This window comes from Chionomys nivalis, chromosome 4, assembly GCF_950005125.1.
Source record: "Chionomys nivalis chromosome 4, mChiNiv1.1, whole genome shotgun sequence".
Lineage (NCBI taxonomy): Eukaryota > Metazoa > Chordata > Mammalia > Rodentia > Cricetidae > Chionomys > Chionomys nivalis.
In genome coordinates, this window is record NC_080089.1 from 42,876,007 (window position 1) to 42,898,553 (window position 22,547).

Below are 22,547 nucleotides of genomic sequence, written 5' to 3' on the forward strand. Positions count from 1 at the left end.
TGGGTGTTGGGTGGAAGGTGGGCCTGTCACTGCCCCTTTAATTCTCCTGGGGCTTGGAATGCAAGTGAGTTGCCATCTCTTCGAGGTCAGATAAGATACTATATATATCTAGCTAGCGTAACCTGAGCTCCGGATTACCCAGCCCCAGTTAGACTCCAGCTTCTGGACTCTACACTGCGGTCCCTTCCCTGCTGGGAAAGAAGCCCCCAGCTCCCGTCCAGTACCCCTGGATACAGGTCAGTAGCTCTCTCTTTGATCTATGAGCTTCAAGGGCAGCTGAATGACCCAAGTGAGCCCTGAATGGGTTTGGAGAAGCATAATAGATGCCACCCACTGGCCTGGTGAGCACTGTAACCAAGCCCAAATTCTCCTTAAGATAAGGGAGCAGAGGACAGCTGAAGCCCTCATGGGAAAGAGATGGGGTTCTCTCAAGAGAAGGGGTCACCCACTGGGAAAGGAACCTGGGCATAGGGGATGGGAAAGAGAATTGAAAGCTATCTCCGCTTCCAGGAAGCCTGTTTCTTTGCTTTTCTTGGACTTACAGAGATATTCACCCTTCCTAACCCCAAATCAAAAACACACCCTATAGCGATGCCCCTGTGCCTACCCACGTCTCCACATGTCAGGATGGCTGTTGTGACCTCTTCAGTCTCTGTCCCCTCCCCAAGTCTTAAGGTACCTTCCCAAACCGAGAATAATAGAGACTGACACAAATTCCTTTGTACGATCCCCCAAAGGCGGAAGCATCCTGTGATAAGTGGGTGGGCTCCTGAGAACCAGCCTCTAGTAGAGAGAGGGGTGCTAGCAACAGATCAGAGGTCAGGCTGCAGCCCAAGGGGCCTTATAACATGTGGATGCATGCCACCCCTGTCCTCTTGTCATTTTCTCCACATCTGCCGAGTGGACATTTGTGGCCCAAAAGAGTAGCAAGGGATCCAAGCAGCCAGGAAGACAGGTCACCGACTGTGACAGGGTCCCCTCGCCTATCTTACCCCTCAGGTCAACACATTCTGATGCAATTAGCAAGCAGCTTTGGGAAGCTCTGAGGTCACCATGGTGGAGGTTCCCAAGCACCTAGTGAGACCAACTGGGACTCCCCACTGACCTGCCCTGAACATCTGGGTAGGAGGAAAGGAACTTGGTGCTGCTTTGGGCATGCCCGTGGTTTGTCTTGGGGGGAGCAGGAGGCCTCTTTCAGGCAGTAGCAAAGCCGCAGACGTGGATATGCCTTTACCTTGGGAAGGTGAACACATGCAGACAGAAAGGGGCATGGAGTCTGTGGAGATGTGGGGCATCACCCATCCCCTGCCTCCAGGGCCAGGAGTGTCTGGGATTCTTGAGGGTTAAGCCACTCCCCTAGCTGGGCAGGTTAGGGAGCCCTTCACGTGAGCTACAGGAAATGACAGTGAATGATGACAGTGACCTGATGCCAGGAGGTTGGCTGCCTCAAGGGAACGGGGTTCATTTCAACCCCTGACTCACCTAGTGTGGGTACCCAGGGAGTGGGCTAAGCAGCAGCCAGGGGAAGAAGGTTCAGGGGTATGTCCACCACTAGGTTGGGGCCCAGGAGCCTGTGCTGGGGTAGATGCCAGTTCCAGGGGACACACAGAGCTTGGCACAGCCAGTGAAATGGAGGCCTCTCACCATCTCGCGGCCAATCAGTATTGTGCTGCAGCTCAGGTTGCACCAGGCTTCACTTTCATTCCCCTGCAGTGGAAAATCCAGGGGCTGCTCCTGCAGGAAGGAGTGTTTCCTAGAGAAATGGACATCTGCATCCTGAAGGGGGTCCTCTCTCGATTCTACAGGCCCACCCTCCCAATCCGGGGACAGGGGATAGTTTCAGAGTGACAGTAGAGGGCAGAGCACCAGTCCCGTCCAGCTCTGGTAATACAGCAGCTCACTGGGAGATGAGCCACGTTACTCGCAGAAAGAAGTATTTCCATATCTGCAAATAGACATATTGTTAGCGTCTACTGCTTAAAGCAGCCAGGAGGACTGAGTTAATCCACCATAGCCCAAGTCAGTGCAGTTTTAAATGTTAAAACCTTCTGAAATATAAGCGATATTTATAAACATCATTTGAAAGTCCCATTATTAGGTAGGGGTGGTGGCTCATACTTAAAATCCCAGCACTTGGAACGTGAGATAAGATGCAAAGTTTGAGGTCAGCCTAGTCTACAAAGTAAGACCTGTCCCAAAAATTCACTATTTAAATCTTTTGTCCATTTAGAATTATGGATTTCCTTTTCATTTTAATTTAATATAGACAAAATAACCTTTGCAATTATGTTTGTAAGCCTGAGTAGTTATGTATCCAAAAAAGTTCAAGCTTGCATCCACACTGGGACTTTAGGATTCGACATCTGAGCACACTGCCAAGAAGGCTAGGGAGAGCCCTGAGCATATGGTATGAGGCTGTCCAGCATATAAAATCAGAAGCTGCATACAAGATCCCCAGTGAGCTTAGTGCCTGGTCTATAGGTGTGTGGGACCAGCTGGCCGGAAGCCACAGCTGGATGGCTCCCGTGTCCCCCACAGGAAGCTGAATGCATCTACACAACAATGCCAGCATGCCAGTTTCTGGGGAAATTTTTGCAAAATGATGGGGAACCTCAGAAGGGAAACAACAACACCTCCGTAAAGATGGCATGAAGAAGGAGCATGAGTTGGAACTACCCGCCTTGTCCAAGGTGGCAGGCACCTGGGGAGGCACAGTCAGGAGCCACATGCCTGAACTTGCCAGTTGTGGATAAACAATGAAAGGAGCCAGGCAGCAGGGGCCCCACACTGGACAGGGAGGAGTATGGGGGATCCCAGCCAATAGGCTTGCCTCCCACTGCCCCATGAAAGAGCCATTCAGTCCCAGCCGTTCCTGTGGCAACAGGGAGACTCGAAGCCATGTGAGTGCTGCCCTTCCTGTCCCTGTCTTGCGCAGCAAGGCCACAGCCAGATCCCCAACAGAAGCTCCCGCCCATGGTGCATTCTGTAGCCTCCAGGGACTGCAGAACCAGGTAATGCCAAGAGATACCAACTTAAATTGTCTCTCACCTAGAAGGTCCTGGGACTTTTCTCCATTAAGAGTAGGGGGGGTCTTAGGGGGTGGAACGTGCAAGAGAACCCTCTCTTAGCCCTGGAAACTGGGAGGCAGGCATCAGAGCTGAGTGGCAGTTTCCCCGAGGCTGTGATGGAGTAACTGGTGGAACTGGGGGGAGGGGAAAAGAGAGGCTTGGCAGTTGCCTGCCAGATTGGAGCAGGCAAGAGAGCTGGGATTGGGGAGCCCTCCCCAGGGTTCTGTGCGCTAGAAGATGTGTCCAAGCCTTAACAGTGCCAACGCTGTCTGTCCCTGTTGCTGTATCTTGTTTGGCCTGGGCACTTGTGCGTCATTCTCGGGGCTAAGAGAGGTCACAGGCTTGGGGCACTGCCCGCAGAATACCAATTCCCTAGGAGCCTCAGTCTGGAAGAAGGGAGGGAGAGCCGTGGGGAGGAGCCATGAGCTCATACCCTGGGGGGGGGGGGGCAATCTGATTGGCTGCTGTATGTCCCAGAGTCCAGAGCCTGAGACCTGGAGTTTCTTTGACTTTGCATTATTGATGGAGCTCTCCAAAGTGAAATAGAGCAGGACAGATCCCCTGCCCCCATCCCTAAGCCTTTGCCTTTCACCCCCCACCCCACCATGGTTTCCCTCTATCCCTACTTCAGACCCTCTCCCAGTTACTATTTCCCTGAGCAAAGTGGAAGTTGCATGGGAGGAGGGAATATAGTGGATAAGGAGGTGTGCATGCAGGGTGTTGGGGTCCCCTGAGCCAGGCAAGGAAAAGACAGACAGTAGAGATAGACAGGCTCTCTGATGCCAGCCAGGACTCAAAATTGCTGGAGGTCTCTGGCAGAGTTAAGGACCACTATCCTGTGGCCACCAGCTCACCTTGCACCTCTACCTCTATCCCAAGCCTTGATGAGTAGCTTGAGTTCCTGTAGCCTTCTGCCAAGCTCTCCGCATTTGGGGCTCAGCACAAACTGCTCGCTGCCCTAGTAAGCGGGGCTGTTGGCCTAAGCAAGCTGTGGGCCTGCTTGAGCCCGTGTCTGCTGAATGGCCAAATGTCTGCCCACTGCCCACTTAACTCACTAGGGATGGCAGGGGGGAGCCTGGCTCCCGAGCTGAGGTTAAGCCAGCCAAGCCAGGAGATGGCCAGCCCTCCCATTATTATAGACTACGAAGGGAGGAGCCGGGCTGCCTGGCTGGGGCCACGGAGGAGATAATAACCATTGTTAAAGGCTTTCACGTGTTATTATCTCACTGACTCCTTACAACAACGAGATAGGATTCCTGATGATTATTATGCTCATTTACACGTGAGGAAATTGGGGCTCAAAGAGGTTAAATAACTAGGGTAATTTTGCTCAGCTAGCCTGTCACGGGGGAGTCAAAAGTAACCCCGGGGCCAGTGAGATGGCTCAGCAAGTCAAAAAGCACTTGCCACCAAACCTGACGACCCACATTCAGTCCCTAAAACCTGCATGGTGGAAAGATAGAACTGACTCCCACAAGTTGTCCTCTGACTTTCGTGTGTATCACACACACACACACACACACACACACAGGGTGTGGGGGGAGGGGGAGTTAAACCACATGCTACTCTGAGAGTCCTGGATAGGCCTCCACCTGAGCCCCTGACTCAAGAGTGTCTGAAGAAAGGAGCCTAGTGCTCCTTGCTCCTTGCTCCAAAACACCTTCTCCACTGCTGCCCCATGGTGGAGGGATTCTGGGCGTCTCTGGACCAGTTTAACTCTGATGAGGGGAAAGAGTGCTGGGCCACGACCTGGGCTCCAGTCCTGACTCTAGCTAGCACGTGAATTTGGGCAAACAAGCGCAACTGTTCCTATCTGTACAATAGAGAGGTTAAAAATGCATGACCTTCAGGGCTGTCCAACCTCCACATTCAGTGATTAATCTGCAAAAACCTTTAATCTGGAACTCTCCTCTGCAGTACAGGATCTTGACTCTAGGGGGCGCCTCTTGCACAAGTCAAATAACTCTGGGAGTAAGTTTGGCACCTGCTTTGATCAGGAAACCTCCTAGACCGTAGGTTCCCAATCTCCACTTAGACTAGGCCAAACTCAGGGAAGAAAATAGATAGGTTCTATGTCACCAGTGTTCCCCTGTGTGACCAAGCAGCAGGTGCCTGTGTCCATGGAAGAGCACTGAGGTAGGTCGGGTCCAGCCCCTCTGCCTGACGCTCCCTTACCACTTCCCTCATGAGGAGCCTGAGCCTGTGGTCATCAGCACATTTCCAGAGGGCAGTCTGTACCTGAAGGAGTATTGCTTTCCAAAGGCAGGGAGCAGCTGTAACTCAGTGAAGGTGGCGGGACTCCTCCAACCCCCACCAGCTCTGAAGTTCCTGCCAAGACTTACAAAAAGCCCAGGGTGGGATCTGCCTAGAGATTGTGTGTGACATAGAGGGGGGCTGGGAAACTGCAAGTCTGGGTCTTAGAAGAATCAAGGGACCGCAACAGACCGATGCTGATTTTTCTTGTGTGTTCATGGGTACACACAAGCCCGTGTACATACCTGTTTGCATATGTGTTTCTCTGAAGCTAGCCTGCCTGTTGTGGGCAGGCCCTGAGTAGTGCCTGTTAGGTCTTCAGGTCATGGCCCACGTGGCATAAAGAGCCAAGTACGGGGTAAGCCTGGCACCTTGCAGGACACTTTGACAACTGCTTTCCTTGTCTTTCAGCCCATGAGGCTCCCAGTACCCACTGAGTGCCACCCTGAAGGATGTCCCAGCTCTCCTCCACCCTGAAGCGCTATACAGAGTCGTCCCGCTACACAGATGCCCCTTATGCCAAATCGGGCTATAGCACCTACACCCCCTCTTCCTATGGGGCCAACCTGGCCGCCTCCTTCCTGGAGAAGGAAAAACTTGGTTTCAAGCCGGTCTCCCCAACCAGCTTCCTCCCTCGGCCCCGAACCTACGGCCCCTCCTCCATCCTGGACTATGACAGGGGCCGCCCCCTGCTGAGACCTGACATCATTGGGGGTAGTAAGCGCACTGAGAGCCAGACCCGGGGCAATGAAAGGCCTTCAGGCAGTGGACTCAACGGAGGCAGTGGATTCGCGTATGGAGTGACCAGCAACTCCCTCAGCTACTTGCCCATGAGTGTCCGAGACCAGGGTGTGACCCTGAGCCAGAAGAAATCGAACAGCCACTCAGACCTGGCCCGGGATTTCTCCAGCCTCCGGACCTCAGATAGCTACCGGACTTCAGATGGCTACCGGACCTCAGATGGCTACCGGATAGACCCGGGGAACCTGGGCCGCAGCCCCATGCTGGCCCGCACCCGTAAGGAGCTCTGTGCCCTGCAGGGCCTCTACCAAGCAGCCAGCCGCAATGAGTACCTAACAGACTACCTGGAGAACTATGGTCGCAAGGGCAGTGCACCACAGGTGCTCACGCAAGCCCCTCCCTCCCGAGTCCCTGAAGTCCTCAGTCCCACCTACCGACCAAGTGGCCGCTACACACTGTGGGAGAAGGGCAAGGGCCAGGTCTCTGGGCCCAGCCGCTCCAATTCCCCAGGGCAAGACACCATGGTGAGTTTATTCTTGGGGATCCCGTGACGGGCTGGGGAGACAGACAGTCTTATAAAGGGCCAGGCTAGGAACAGATCTCTCAACCTGACCCTGACCCATGGTTGAAGGCAGCACTAGTGAAGACAAGTAAGAGAGAGGTCATCCCAGCATGGCTTGGTGGCCCCATGGCTCAGAGCTGAGGGGAAGGGCCGACCCAGGTTCCAAAGTCTTTCACACTTGGGGATTGGTCCAAAGATGCTCTAGAATGTCCAGACACCCCTACCTGCATTGTTCTTCACCCTGTACTTTCCCATCCAAAATGTCAGGGTCCCATGTAGGCGCTGGTCCATCCAGGGATGGATGCCAGAGTGGAGGTGACCACAGTGCTCTCTTTGTGAAGAGAGCCATCCTCCCACCCAATCCCTACTCCTCCCATGAGATATCAAGAGTAGGAGAACTCTTCCCCTGACGCTGGCAGCTCAGATCCAGGGTATCTGGATAGTAGGATTTGTGTCTTTGGAGAAAATAATGCAGAGTCTTTTGTCTGGGGATGATCTAATACCGCAATACTCCAACCCTGACTGGGCTGGAATGAAGGAAGAGGTTCTGCTGGAGATTGACCAAGGGCTGGCATGGTCTCGCTCACATCTAATCCCTGAACACACCTCCCCTGGGGCAGTGACTACGCTCGGCCTCTCCTGTAGTTATTGGTGCGTCCATTAGGTGGCGAGCTCTCGGAGATTTCAAATGATCCTATCTCTACCTCCCTCCCCGGGTGCCTCCGGCAACTCAGAGCTCAGCTGACCTGCTAATTGCATGGATGGATGGATGAGTGACTAGATTGGAGGGAGGAGGGGCTGGGGGAGGGGAGGGGTATGTGGGTGGGTGGATTAATGGGCAGAAGAACACATAAGTAGGCAAGCGTGTGGACAAGAGGGTTGGGTGCCGTGTTCTCTGTTTCCTTGTGTACCCCTCCTCATAGAATGTAAGTTCTTGGTAAATGAGAGCCGTGCCACAAGAAGAAATGGTGCTTTAGAGGGTTTGTTCAGACACTCAGGGGAGCATTCAGGACCTGGGGCCATAGTTGGGTCATAAGCTATAAAGTGTGTCATGACGAAAGGTCTTGGGACAAGTTTGGTAATACTTAAAGTGTTTCAGCCTGGCTGGGCCATCTGGGAAGTGTCATGGTGGATCTAAAGCTGCGTCTCCCAGAACCCTAATGTTCGGACCCTAATGGTTAGGGTTGGCTACAGGCACGGGATGGAGCAGGGTGCACTGGGACATGCCGTGTTGTTCACGGGGATGAGGGAGCCTCTGCTGGGTCTTCCTTTGCGGAGAGAAAAGGAACTCTTCTTGCATATGTGTGCTTTGCTTCTCCGTGGGGTCTGCAGGTAGCCTGCATGGGGATCACTTAGTGGTTCACCAGGCCTCTGCAGCACACGCTGCAGATATTCTGACAGTGCCGTCGAATCTGCCCTGTTACAAGCTTTCCGGTTGCCTAAGCCTGCTCAGGCTGAAGCTTTCTTGGCCAAAGACTGAACTGCAGACTCCCATCGTCTGCTTCACAAGAGTGTGGTCTGTGAGATCCCCACAGCCTGGGTACAACTCTTCTGAAGTCTGCTGCCCCCTTTCCCACCACTGCTCCTAGAGACACCTGGCCCTACCTCACTCCAGAGCCAGAGAGACTTGTTTTCAGAAAGGACCCAATAGAAGGAACACATATCCTGAGCAAGGTCGATCCCTACCCTCGCCGTCCTTCCCACCCAGAAGCAAGGCACAACACTGTTAGGTGGTCAAGGATGCCCTAAGGTTGAGCCCCACTCAATCCCACCAGCCAGGAGAGACCTCCAAGGTCTCACTGGCCTATAGACCTTCACTTAACCTCCGCCCTCTTGTGCTCTCTTCCGGGGGGCTGGTTGTATTCTGAAGCAGTGAGAGCAGATGCCTTGAAATCTGCCCCCCTCCTAAGCTTTCCAGTAATCTCTGTTCTCCAAAGATGACTTCTTTCTAAAACAAAGCATCTTCACGGTGCTCTGCTTCCTAGCTCAGTACTCTGCACCTAGCACTCAGTACTCTGCACCTAGCACTCAGTTCTTGGAACCTAGTACCCGGCTTTCCCGGGCAGTTTCCTTCACGTGAAGCTGTCTGCACTTCTGTAAAATGAAAGAGCCCACAGGTCCCATTGCACAAATTACTGGGCCAGAGGAGCACTACTGACACACAGTAGGTGCTCAGACACGCAGTAGGTGCTCAGATACGCAGTAGCCGCTCACACAGTAGGTGCTCAGACATGTAGTAGGTGCTCAGGCACGCACTAGCCGCTCACACAGTAGGTGCTCAGACATGCAGTAGGTGCTCACAGCAGGTGCTCAGACATACAGTAGGTGCTCACAGCAGGTGCTCAGATATGCAGTAGGCACTCAAACACACAGTAGATGCTCAGATATGCAGTAGGCACTCAAACACACAGTAGGTGCTCAGACACACAGTAGGTGCTCACAATAAGTGCTCAGATACGCAGTAGGTGCTCACACAGTAGGCGCTCAGACACGCAGTAGGTGCTCACACAGCAGGCGCTCAGACACGCAGTAGGTGCTCACAGTAGGTGCTCCGACACATAGTAGGTGCTCACAGTAGGCGCTCAGACACGCAGTAGGCGCTCAGACATGCAGTAGGTGCTCAGACCGCAGTAGGTGCTCAGACACGCAGTAGGCGCTCAGACATGCAGTAGGTGCTCAGACCGCAGTAGGTGCTCACACAGTAGGTGCTCAGGAAAGGTCAGTCATCTTTGCACCTGGCCGCGTGTTTAGGGAGGCGAGAATGTGCTAGCCAGCTCCTGCCTTCAGTTCACCCCAGGAAATCCATTCTTACCTGCTTACGATAGGAGGCAGGCTTGAATGTTTGTGTCCTCAGCAGTAGAGAAGGAAGAGGTCATTTGAGGATAAGCCAGGCTGTCCCGTGACCTCTGAAAGACACAGTCTGACCCTTTAACCTTGGGTGGCTCAGATGCCTTTCCTCCTCTGTAAAAGTGAGTGCTCACACCTGCCTTGCCCACCTCATAGGGATGCCACAAGGCTCAAAGTAGCGGTGAGGGTGGAGGCATCTGAAGCCACTAAAACAGTACCAGGGCAACCTTCACTTGAAGCTTCACAGCCTCCACTGAGTGTGAGCAAATAACCTGTAGTGGGTGAGTGCGGCTCAACCCTGAGACTGTGAGGGTCTCCCCTGAGACTCCAGTTCACCAAAAATAGAGAAGAATGAGCCAGGAGCCACCAAGGTGTAAGGAATAAACTCACTCTCCCAGTGAGGATGGCAAGCCAGCCCAGGTGGCTCAGCCCTGCAGAGTCTAAAGCCAGAGAGCAGCAACCCAGGCTGCTCCCCCTCCGCCCCACCTCTTCTGTTCCCGGGGCCTATGGAAGGACAAGCTGTTCCCACTGAGCACTGCCAGGCCTGTGCTTTAACCCCTACAATCCTTTCTAATCCTCCTATGATCCACCCCCCAGCTGCTCCCTGGCCAGCCCTGGCACCCTGCCTGCTGGCCTCGGCCTTGCACTTGCCCCGCCCAGGCCTCACCTCCTCTCCCCGAGAAGAGCCAAGGGTTGGCCCAGGTCCCTCCTCAGCACAGTCAGCAGGCTAGGTACCTGCCTCCTCCACACAGAACCAGGGACTGAGGGACCCAAGCGGGGTCTAGGCTGTCCTCTGCCGCACACAATCTTCCTGCCCTGCCCTTTCTCTCTCTGCTGGGGGACCTGTTTCTAGAAGTGATGGAATCTCTTGGTCCTGTTTGCCTGACTCATCTTCTGAAGCCTTGGGTTCCAGCTGTTCAGTGACAGGGAGATTATATAAGCCAAGCTCATGTGACCCAGCTCTCGGGTGGGACTCTGGACTTGAATGGTGCCCCGCAGTGAGAACAAGTGGAGGGTGGCAGTGACTGCCCAAGAACTCCAGGACAAAAAGTGGACCTCCCTCTCCTGTCTCCTTCCCTCCCTCTCTGTTGACTCAGCCACACTGGACTGTACCTCTGCTCTCTCTTGTTTGACCCTGGGACCCATCCTTACCTGGCCCACCCCTGCCAGGCTCAGTCACTCTGAAGAGGCCAAACTGCCTGAGGGTTTCAGTCTGTGCTGAGAAGGTCACTCAGAGGAAACACTGAGAGTCCCCATGGCCAGGACAAGTTCTCACTACTTAGGAGGGAAGGGAAGTGGGTTGGAACCAAATGTTGGAAACAGTGCAGTCCTAACGACTCCATCCCGTGAAGACTATAGGCTGTGAACCTGGCACCATTCTTGGCACTGCTTTACCCAGGTCCACTTCTTAATTGGTGCCCATAACCCTCCATCCATTCTGTCTTCCCTACAACATTCACCCACACACCCACACACTCACCCACACACACACACAAACTCCAGGATGTCGCCATAAGTTAATACCCTGCTGGGGTGGAGCAAAGGAACACAAGTTAATCCAAGCCTAGCAAAATGTTCCCTGCCCCTGGGGGACCCGCTCCACTGACCATCAGCCTCAGAAACAAACATCATGTTCAGAGCTGAGCTGTACACGTGGTCCCTTGTCCCCTCTTACCTCAGTGGATACATAAAACTGGCACCCGAGACAGAGCTATAGGCAAGAGAAGGAAGTGTGTGGGCTTCTAGAATTTGGCTGGTTCAGGCCAGATTTCCTGAGGCTTGGAGGAGCACAGAACGTTTGACCCGTGGGGGTCTGATTCACACAAGGAGGTAGAGTTTCCTGTAGATGATCGGAAGGACAAACTGACCCTCCTCCCCAAGGTGCACTGTGGGCTGGAAGCCCAGCCCCTCCCCAAACCCAGCCCCTTCCCAAGACCCAGAGCCCCTGCTTTTCCACGCCTCCATCAAGCCCACAGCCTGTTTCTGTGACAACGACAGACACTTGCAAGGGTTGGGGCTGTGGCCTTGAAACAGCTTCCTGAGCCCCAGCATTGTCACCTGGTCAGAGCTGCCCACTGCGATCTAAGAGCAGCAGCATGGTTTCGGTCCCTGTCCTTGTAGAGCTAACCCCGACTGAGGTAAAGAAAATGACCTGCCCTACCCCAGAGGAATGGCAGCCTTGGGACTGCAGTCTAGCCCACTGGACTCTGGATATTTCAGACTAGAGTCATGGAGCTTCAGCCAGATTCAGACCTTAAAGGAGTATCTCCTTTTTACCCAGCCCACTTCAGGAAGAAGGCTCTGAAGACAAGGGGGTCTCACAGAAACTTAGCTAGTTGAGAAATAAGCTATAGATCTTTGTTGACTGCGTTTTACAGCAGCCAGACCTGCCGGACAAGACTGGACGCCGTGTGAATCTGTTTCCCTCACCCTAGATTTCTCAAAATACTCCCAAGCAGCGGCTTTCCCCATCTGTCCCTCCCTGCTCCCAGAAACACCCACACCTCCCTGCAACCTCCTGCATCCCAGGAAAGAGGGAGAGCATGCTGGCGCATGGCCAAGATGGGAGTGCACATGTAATTTAGACAGAGACTGACTGCTACCTTGGGTGAGCATCTCTTGGGCAGCACCCCCACCCACAGCTTACCCCTCCCCCATGAGGAAAACTGCAACTTGGCGGGGGTTCCCAGCAGAGCTTGGTCTGGTCCTCTTCGTTAAGCCCTCATTAAGGAACCTCCAACCCTGTCCTAGAGGAGGTCCCTGGGTGCTGGAGCAACCAAAACAGCCACACACCATCTGAGAGCATTTGCAAGTTCTACAGTTATAAAACAAAGAGAAACATACTCCGATGAACAGCGTGCAAATTGAGGGAATGAACTAACGGGTATTTACAACTGGGTGAAATTATTAAGGGAAGGCTTTATAGAAAGCTCAAGGGCGCTGTTTTGTTTGTTGTAGTTCTGGGAATCTAGCTCAAGGCCTAACTCTACCACTGAACTGGAACCGCCCCAGACCCAAGCAGTTGATTTGGTCTGGTTTGTATGGTCCAAGAGATCAAACCCAGGGGCTTCCATCTGCTCAGAAAACTGGTGTGTTGGTTGGTTGGTTGATTAGCTGTTTTTTTTTTTTTTTTTTTTTTTTTTAAAGACAGGGTTTTACTATGTAACCCAGAATGGCTTCAAATTTACAACCCTCCTGCCTCCACCTCCCAAGTGCTGGAATTACTGTTGTGTGCCACCACACCTGGGCAAAGTCAAGTTTTTAGAATGTATAAATAGGCAGAGGAAAGGAGGACCATCCTAGAGTTTCTTAGCCCTTGTTAAAAGTGTGAGTTTGGCCGTCAGACAGTCTGGGTTCCGAGCTCCACACGGCCATTTATTAGCTCTGCATTCCGTCAGAACACTGACCCCTCTGGGCGATAAGGTCCTTCACCTATACACTAAAGTAATAGTTACAGCTTCGTGGTGTGATTATGGAAACTAACGAGGGTGATTATGGAAACTAACGAGGGTAATACATAGAAAGCCCACAGACCAGTGCTTGGTCTTTCAAGGGACTTAATAGCAGCAGCTTTGGGGTGCGTATGTGCACACACGTTAGGCCATTCTCTGGGCCAGCCTTGAACTAACTATACAGCTAGCGATGACCTTGAACGTCTCATCTCACGGTATTATACACGTAAGTTTATGCGGTGCTGGGGATTAAATCCAGGGCTTTGTGCGCTAGGCAAACACTCCGACTGAACTGCATCCCAGCATGAGTGTTTTTATTACATTCGTTTATTGTGTGTGGTCACACCCTTGCCTCAGCGGGGGCGGAAGGCAGAGCATAAGTTGCCAAATTTATTTCCATGTGGTGTAAGGAACCTACGGTTGGCACTCGGTGGCAATCACCTATACCAGATGAGCCATCTTATCAGCCCTCACCTCAGGGTGATTTCAGTGTTTTCTGTATGTGTGTGTGTGTATAAAATAACGAATCCATTATGATAGTCTCACACATGCTCCTAACATCTTTTGATCATACTCCCCTAGCTCCTCCCCATCACCCTCTCGTATCTCTTCCCAAGGAGTCCCTCTTCTACTTTTCCCTTTTGGTGACCCAATGAGTTTCCTTAGAGTTGCTAACAGGGGCATGGATAAGAGGTTATTTACAGGAGCATGGCCCCTTATCAGCAGCTACACTGCTGGAGAAAATGTTAAGATAGAATCTTGCTATGCAGCCCAGGCTTGCCTCAAACTAGCCATCCTCCTGCCTCAGCAAGTGCTGCTGGGATTATAGGGGTGCCATGCTCAGCTAGTTCTGTTGTGTTTTTCTTTTTGTTTTGTTTTGTTTGTTTGTTTTTGGTTGGTTGGCTGGCTTTTTAACTTTTTTGAGACAGGGTTTCTTCCTGTAGCCCTGGCTGTCCTGGAATTCGCTTGGTAGACCAGGCTGGCCTAGTGATCCACCTGTCTCTGACTCCTGAGTGTTGGGATTAAAGGCACACACTACCACCTGGCCTAGTTGTGTTTCTTTAAAAATAAATAAATAACCCAGGCATGGTTTGCCTTAAATCACAGCACGCAGGAGCCAGAGACAAGAGGACCTCTATGAGGTTACATAGCAAGTTCCTGGCCATTCAGAGCTACCTAGTTAGACCCTGTGTCAAAATAAAATTACTTATTTTGTAAGCCTAGAAGTCAAAAGACAGTTTGTGGGGGTCGGTTTTCTTTTTCGACCATGTGAGTCCCGGGGATCAAACTAAGCACATTTACCTGCTGGGCCATCTGCCCAGCTCAAGCCCTGTTTCTTGAGAGCAGAATAGGAGCAAGGTAGTTGTGGTGGCTGAGACCAGAGAGGCACGAGGGTGATGCTCATGGAAAGAGGCTATAGACAGACACTTTTACAGCCTCCTGGACCACGTGCACGATGCTCTAGTTATCATACAGCAGTGCTGTGATCAAATGCGAGAGTTGATGCGCCCAGTGTGGGAGCTGCACCTTGGGAAAGGGTGTAGCTGCAAAGACGGAAGCTTGGAGAAAAGGGCTGTCGCCGTGTGTCCACGGTCCAAGGTTGGGGCAAAGTCCGAAGATCATGCCTCGAACCGTGACCGCCCTAAATGCCTAGTGGCTCCTGCTCCCGCCTCCTTCCCTTATCACTGCTGGGGACATAATGGTGAGAAACTTGTCCATACTCCCCACTTTATTGGCACCAGATTCCTATTTTGTGGGTGGCCTAGGGTACAACCCACGCAAACATCTCGGACGCAGTCCCCATGTGGCTGTGGTCGTGTGCGCGGTACGCGTGTACATGTGGGAATGCGCTTGCCGGGAGGAACAGAAGCAACCCACAGATGAGTAACAGCGCACACTGCTGCCTCTCCGAGTATTTTTAAACGCTAAAAATACTAGCTAAAAATAGCCTGCAAGCTCCAAACAAGATACTTTCTCTCGGCAGATTCCTGCGCTTCCCTGTTAGGTGAGGGGGCGGAGCATCAGAAACAAACCCCTCTCCCTAGACCTAGGCCTTTAAGCGTTGGCCACGTGGAGGCCAGAGACCACCCCCCACACAAGACCACCCCTACCTCACACACAAGAGGAGCGTCTTCCTCCCATCCTCTTAAAAAAGTTAAATTTGAGGTTCTATAAGAGACGGAGTTGGGTAAAGGGTCAGGAAGGTCCAAAAATGGTTCTTTCCTGGAGCCAAAAGGGCCAATGACCTATTGTACCTTATAAAATGAACACCGCCTCTCTTGATGTGGACTAGGTAGGCTAGGTCTAGTGGTGGAGCGGAGCTCAGCCCGGGAGGCGTTCGGGAGTCTTTCCTGGCCGGGGCTCCTCGACCCCTGCAGACATGAGGAGGCTGGGCGTCACGAAGACCTAGGTAGACGAAAGTGTGCGCCTGTGCATTTTGTCCTGAAAAATAGTGAGCTGTCGCTGGGGTCCTAAAAGGATCTGCAACCCCAAGTTCACAACTGCTGCGTGGGCGGAGTCGCTCCAAGCTGACTGACATTTGATCTTAAGGGGGTCGTCCCCCAAAGACCCCCAAAGATTGTCCGTGGAGTTCAACCCCTGGGCCGGCCAGGGACAGCGCGTCCCCGCTTTGCCCCAGTAGGGTTCCCGCGTGTATGTGGCCCGGGGTCAGCAGCTTTGGGCAGGTCCTGGGACCTCGCCGGAGTCCGCGTGCCGACTCCAGGGGCGGGGCGGAGGCGGGGTGGGGCGTGGTCCCGAGCCCGGCCCCGCCCCGGCGCTGACGTCGCGAGGCTGGAGGCTCGGCGGGTCAGCCAGTCCGCCGGGGCGCGAGCGCTGGGCCCGGTCGGTTGGCTGCGCGCGGTAGGGAGGTTGAGGCGGAGGAGCGCGCGCTGGGGCCTGCAGTAGCGGTAACTGCCCCGCGTTACCGACGGGGTCCTGTGGGATCTCTGCTGGCTTCGGTGTCCGGGTTGTGGCACGGCGCGGGGACTCCCCGTAACCCTTTGGTCAGCCGCGCCGGTTTGGGGGCATAGCCCACCGCCCGCTCCGCAGCATGCGTACCTCATACACCGTGACCCTGCCCGAGGAGCCCCCCGCCGCCCCCTTTCCCGCCCTCGCCAAGGAGCTGCGGCCGCGCTCCCCTCTGTCCCCGTCCCTGCTGCTCTCTACCTTCGTGGGGCTTCTGCTCAACAAAGCCAAGGTACGCGGGCCCTTTTCTGGGACCTCCCACGCCGAAGGTCTTGGGGTCCTGCTTGTTCCCGGGATCAACCCCAGACTACCACGAGTCTCTGAACCCCGGGACGTTCTTTCCCAGATCTTTCCCCTCTTTTCCGAGGGTCTCCTGGCAAGGGATGCCCCCTTCCCTGGAAATCGCCGGCTTGCCCCAGACTCCTCCCCTCTTGATATCCAAGCTCCCTAAGGTCCCTGGCTGCCTCCCTGGGTGACCCGGGCACCTGGTGGCTCTTGGCCTCTTAATTCCAGTCACCTATCAAGACAGGTGCAGGCGAGAGTAACCTTGACTAGGGCTGGTGTGTGACTAGGGGGAACGGACGGCACGCTGGACTCGGGGGTGACTCCTCCAAGGCCAAACTCCAGCACGGAAGGTGGATCAAAGGGGTTGCCTCTCCGTCTCTGTTCCCAAATAGGTTCTCTGCCCAGGGTCAGTTGTCAGGGTGCTTTGACCCTGTGAAGGGCAGAGGTTGTAGACAGGTGTGAGAACGAGCCCTTTCTCTTCCTGGCCCTCTTCACTTGTGTGGAGTGGGCAGTGGATTCCTTGATGGAAGCAGCTCGTGGAGTAATGCTGGGGCTAAGGCTGGCCACTGTCCCTTTGGGAACGAGAAAAGGGGCCTGAGCTTGACAGGTCTTATGTAACAGGCACCAGCTCCCGTGTTGGCAGTGCGTGCCCTGCCCGTGCCAAGGCTACACCGGGCTCCTTGGTTGCAGCCAGGACACATGGCTGACCCTCATCATGCAGATAAAGCAAAAATGCCAATCAGCTGGGGTCTCCAGTGTGAAGTCACAATATCAGTCCCCCGTCCCTACAGGCCCATCCCCAGATGTCACCCGCATTGCCCGTGACAGGGTATTTGAGCCCCCCGCTCCTGCCCTGGCAGAGGAGTGCTGTTTACTATGGAAATGGCATCTGCTCTCTAGACCAGTACTTGCTACTGAGTCAAAGCTAGTTTTGCCGATGGCTGAGTGTAAGGAAGCTCCGGGTCCAAACTTTCTCAATGCTGCACCCTGCACCCGAGTCCCGCTGGAGTTGGTTCCTTGTGCCGTCCCTGGGAGAGGCTGGCTGCGCAGGGTTTCTGTCCCACCTTTTCAATCCTAGCCTCTCTTTCCCTGCCAGCCCTGAGGTAGGATTGTTTGCCCTGTGAGAAAGGTCACTCCTGGGACATTTTGTTCCTCTCTGGAATGGAAAGTGCTGACTTTCCCTGGAGCTCCTGATTTCCTATTCATGGCAGAAGAATATCGGCCTGGCTTAGAGCAGCCCTGCTCCCCCACCCACCCCCACCCCCAAGCCCTATAAGCCCCCCCCCCCATTCTACACAGAGCAGTCAGGAGCTGGCAAGTGGAGTCAGGCATGGTGGTGAATGCCTATGATCTCATCACTTGGGAGACAGAGGCAGGAGGATAGCTTTGAGTTTAAGACCAATCTGGTCTACATAGTGAATTTCCACAGTGAATTTTAGGTCAACCAGCGTTACATAGTGTGAGACCCTGTGTCTAAGAAAGGGGGAAAAAAGAACTTGTCAGGTGTTTGGAAGTTCAGGAAATTTTAGATTAAAACATGACTCCCCGCACCAAAAAATAATAATAATAATAATCAGAGGGTCCTAATAGTAATTTAGGGGAGCCTCTTCCTTCTCCCCACCACCAAACCAACAGAAGCATTGGGGCCCAAATACTAACCATGGAGGATGCAGTGCACTTCCCACCTTCCAGCCACCCAGTGAGCCTGAAAACGGAGTGCCTCTGTGGACTGGTGACTCCAGCCTCCCTCTCCCCACCCTCACTAGTGCTGGGATAAGTGCCTCAGCCAAGAGCCCGCCTTGGTGGACGTGGACATGGTCACCAGTGGTAGGATGCTTTGCATCTCTACAGCCTGTTTAGACCGATGTCGTCTCGGGCACAGGGGGTAAGGACTAGAAAAGAGCTACAAAAACAGGTGTGTGTGGGCACTCCTCAGTGGGTGTCTCCAAGTGGGCAGCATGGAGATTGCAGCCATGCTTTGCTGTTGGGCTCTGGGGGAAAGGGAGTCTTTTTCCAATTTATCCAACGCTCTGACAAGATCTTTGTCCGCAGGGACCGTCTCTGTGGTAGCCCCCTTATAGGGCCCACCACTGTTGTCAGCAAGGCAGAGTTCCCATTTGCCACTACCTGGGATTGAACCCAGGACCTCACACAAATGCTAGCCACGCCCAGTCAACCACAGCACCCAGTGGTGGGATTCGCATTTTATTTGGGCCACTTATGGCTAACAGTACAGGTCAGGGCAGTGGAGGGTGCTACGCCCTACCTGATGCCAGCAGCTGCTCCCGCAGCTGAAGGTTTAAACCACATCTCTTTTGGGTGTGCTCTCTTCTCTGCCTCCTACAGTTGAACCTGACAACTGACCAGGGGAGGGATCCTCTTACTTGTGGGACGGGCCTGGCACTTCTTGAGAAAAGCCCTCCCTCGGCCTGCTCCTCCCTCCCCCCCTTCAGGCTGACAGTCTCCTGGGCTTTGAGCCGCTGACAGTCTCCTAGGCTGTCAGCACACAGCATGAGTAATTTTAGCTGAGTTATTTCAGGCTTCTGTTCTGATCAGGGTTGAGCTGGCCCCACGCATGCCCCAGCCAGTGTTGCTCCAGAGTTGCCTGCTCCGAGGCCTCTTCCTAAGAGGGGGTAGTAGCCTCATCCACAAACTCATCCACTGTATCTTTAACCCTTTGAGCCTGAAAGTTTCCTGATTCCCAGGTGTGCCCAGGCTTAGCAAAGAGACTGTGACAAATGGCACTCAGAGCCTTCAGCCTTGCACCTGCTCTCTCTCCAGCCCCCTCACCAGCCTCCACAGTAGAGACTAGAGCGGCACCTTCAGCCAGGTGCTTCCTTAGCTCCCTGCACGCCTGCAGCAAGTGTTTGCAGCCAGTGGCCAGTTGGGATGTTGAAACCTGAGGCGGGCAGGGAGGATCCTCCTGCCTTGGCTCAGCCCTTAGACGCTGAGTTCAGCTGGAAGGAATTCCACCTGTCTTTGGCAACGCAGAATGACAGGCAGCTTGAGCACCCCCCTCCCCCCCCCCCCCCGCTGAAGATCGAAACTCAATTAGAGTGGTTTGTCATTTAACCTTTCTCAACCCCCTTAAAGTGACAATATGATGGTTCCCTTATATGTTGAACATCTATTACAGATATGGGTCATGTGAACTAGAACCCAGGTTTCAGATAGGAAGCCTTTTTTTGTTGTTTCATATAGCTCAGACTAGCCTTTGGGTTCACCTGTGTACGTAACCGAGGCTGACCGTGAACCAAGTGCTGGGATTGCAGGCATTCCTCACCCTGCCTAACCTGGACTGTCAGTTTCTTACAGCAAGAAATATATATTGCTCGATTTATGGATCCCTAGCCTCTAGTTCTCTTATCTAGTCTCCACTGTGGCAGAGAAAGAATAAGAGAAGTCAAATGTAGTAGGTCATACCTGTAATCCCAGCACTTAAGAGGCTGAGGCAGGAGGATTGCCACAAGTTCACTAGGCTACCCAGTGAGACCATAAAAAGTGAGCCCTGAAGAATAGATTGTGTATTGAAAATAGGTATTCTTGTCGGGCGGTGGTGGCGCATGCCTTTAATCCCAGCACTTGGGAGGCAGAGGCAGGCGGATCTCTGTGAGTTCGAGACCAGCCTGGTCTACAGAGCTAGGTCCAGGACAGACTCCAAAAAAACCACAGAGAAACCCTGTCTCGAAAAAGAAAGAAAAAAAAAAGAAAAGAAAAGAAAATAGGCATTCTTCCACCCTCTTTTCTTCAAGGACTCATAGACCGAGGTTAAAAAGAGAGCATTCTGCTCAGTGTTGGTGGTGCACATCTTTAACTCCAGCACTCGGGAGGCAGAGGCAGAAAGATCTCTGTGAGTTTGATCACAGAGTACAGCTCAGTCTACACAGAGGAACCCAGTCTGAAGGAAAAGGGGACAAGAACACTGCAGTGGGGTGGGGGTGGGGGGCTGCTGAGTGAGAGCTGTGCGGAGCCAGGCTCTGGGCCTCATACGTCACGTTTTCTTTGCTTACAGAATTCGAAGAGTGCCCAGGGTCTGGCTGGTCTTCGAAACCTTGGGAACACGGTAAGTTCCTCCCAACTCACTTCTCTCCAGGAGAGTAGAGGTCATCCCCTATTCTCCTGACTAGGATAATCCAATGGAGTCCCTTCCTGGCTCCAGCTAACTTCCTATCCTAGAGGGCAATCAGTACCTGCCCTTCTTGGCTGTGTCTCAGTGAATCCCTGGGCTCTGTCTCACCCGCCCCCAGCAGGAAGTACTGCTAAAAGGAAGTTGCCCCATTCATTGCCAGCTTGCTTCTCTCCTGGACCTTCCTCCTGGTTCTCCCATCAATTCCCACCCACTGCTGACCAGTGTGCCCACACCCTTTTGTACACCTCAGTAGGAAAGAACCAATTATATGGCCATTCCCCATAGTGGGGACTTGCCTCACTCCTCCCTGCCTTCCTTCTCTCGGGAAAGAGGAACCTGGCGCTGTGAAGGAGTTCACCTTTGGGAGGTGAAACAGAGCCTTTAGTTGCAAGTAACAGAGGTGCCGGGTAAAGATCTTAACTCCATCCCTGTGTCAGTTAGCTTTTTGTCCCTCGGCTAGGTACATGAGATAAATCAACTTGAAATGACAGTAAGTTTATTGGGCTGTTTAGTTCGTGGCTGACTTAGTGACTCTATTGCTTTGGGCTTCTGACGAGATAGTACATGTGCAGCAAACAAACCATTCACCTCATGACCAGAATGAAAAAGACAGAAAAAGTCCTTCAGGGGCAAGCCCCCCAATACCTAAAGGCCTCCCACTGGGCCCCATCACTTCAAGTTGCTACCACATCCCAACAGTGCCATTGACTGGGAATCCATGGCTTGTGGGAAGCTTAGAGCTGCGCACACCCACTAATTGCCCAGATCATCTCTTTTAGTGCTTCATGAACTCAATTCTTCAGTGCCTGAGCAACACCCGAGAGTTGAGAGATTACTGCCTTCAAAGGCTATACATGCGGGACCTCGGCCACACCAGCAGCGCACACACAGCCCTCATGGAAGGTGAGGAGCCCCATGTGGGTGTGGCCCTGCTTCCTTCCCAGCTCTGTTCTACCAGGCTGGACTGATGGTTGTATTTTGGATACATTCCACCCCTCTATTTTTCTTTCTTTGCCTGTTGTTCGTTGGGATGCGTTCCAGGCCTTACTGTGTAACACTGGCTGGACCCAAGCTCATGATTCTCATGATTCTTCTGCTTCAGCTCCACAAGTGTTGGGATTATACCATGCCTGACTCCAGTTTCAGGGTCCTATCTTGTTTGTTCATTGATTGGCTGATTCATGGTTTGCTTGGATGGTCGTCTTGTATTTTTGAGACAGGGTCTCAGGTAGCCCAAACTGGCCTTGAACTCCTGATCTTCTTCCTACCTTAACTTGGGATCACAGGTGTGTGCTACCACACCCAGCTCAAGGTTATATATGTACATATATATGTGTATATATAGTCATATTCGTATATATGATCTCACCTGGGCCTAGAGAAGTGGCTCAGTGGTTAAGAATGTTTACTGCTCCTAAGGAGGACCAGAGTTTGGTTCCCAGAGCCCTTGTCAGGCAGCTTACAACAACCTGTAACTCTAGTTCCAGGGTTCCCAGCATCCACTTCTGGAATCCTTGGGTACTCACAAGCTTGCATACATCAACCCCCCCCCCACACACACACACAGTTTAAAATACAATCACTTTCTTAAACAGAAAATATCTCACCTCCTCCACCCCCTCTCTAATCACTCCTTCTAACAGAGTTTGCAAAACTAATCCAGACCATATGGACGTCATCCCCCAATGATGTGGTGAGCCCATCTGAGTTCAAGACCCAGATTCAGAGATACGCACCACGCTTTGTCGGCTATAAGTAAGGGCCTCGCATGTATGTCCTCCCCCGGGGGCTGGTAGCGTGAGCAGGGCACTGCTCACTCACTTTCTCTGGGTTCAGTCAGCAGGATGCTCAGGAGTTCCTTCGCTTCCTCCTGGATGGGCTCCACAATGAGGTGAACCGGGTGACAGTGAGGCCCAAGCCCAGCCCTGAGAACCTTGATCACCTTCCGTAAGTAAGAGGAGAACGCCGCTGGAGGGGAAGTCTTTGTGAACTTGGAATTTGTGCCTACTTCTCTGAGAGTAGTGATGGGGAGAATCAGATTTGATTCGTTACTGCTTTAAACATGAGCTTTTTTATTTTGGTGACGGTAGTTTGTGTGTGTGTGTGTTACTGGGGATTGGACCTAGGGCCTTGGACGTGATGGACAAGCACTCTGCCACTAAATTACATTAAAGATTAGAAGTTTGAAGCCAGGCATGGTGGTACACTCCTGTAATCCTAGATTTCAAAAGGCTGAGGTAGGAAGG

At 53.0% G+C, this 22,547-nt stretch overlaps 1 protein-coding gene across 3 annotated transcripts in view; it reads left to right on the plus strand.

The window, feature by feature from the left end:
- The window catches only part of Usp2 (ubiquitin specific peptidase 2), a 29,111-nt gene that overhangs the window by 2,206 nt on the left and 4,358 nt on the right, over nt 1-22,547 (plus strand). Inside the window, exons 1-6 of one of the 3 annotated variants that reach the window (XM_057768146.1) lie at nt 2,960-3,011; nt 5,733-6,586; nt 20,185-20,235; nt 21,081-21,204; nt 21,945-22,056; nt 22,138-22,248. In XM_057768146.1, the coding sequence (XP_057624129.1) occupies nt 5,774-6,586; nt 20,185-20,235; nt 21,081-21,204; nt 21,945-22,056; nt 22,138-22,248 (1,211 nt within the window). In that variant the 5' untranslated portion in view covers nt 2,960-3,011; nt 5,733-5,773. Of the gene's footprint in view, nt 1-2,959; nt 3,012-5,732; nt 6,587-15,748; nt 16,120-20,184; nt 20,236-21,080; nt 21,205-21,944; nt 22,057-22,137; nt 22,249-22,547 lie in introns of those variants that run through there. The other 2 variants (XM_057768145.1, XM_057768147.1) reach the window with 2 other exon arrangements.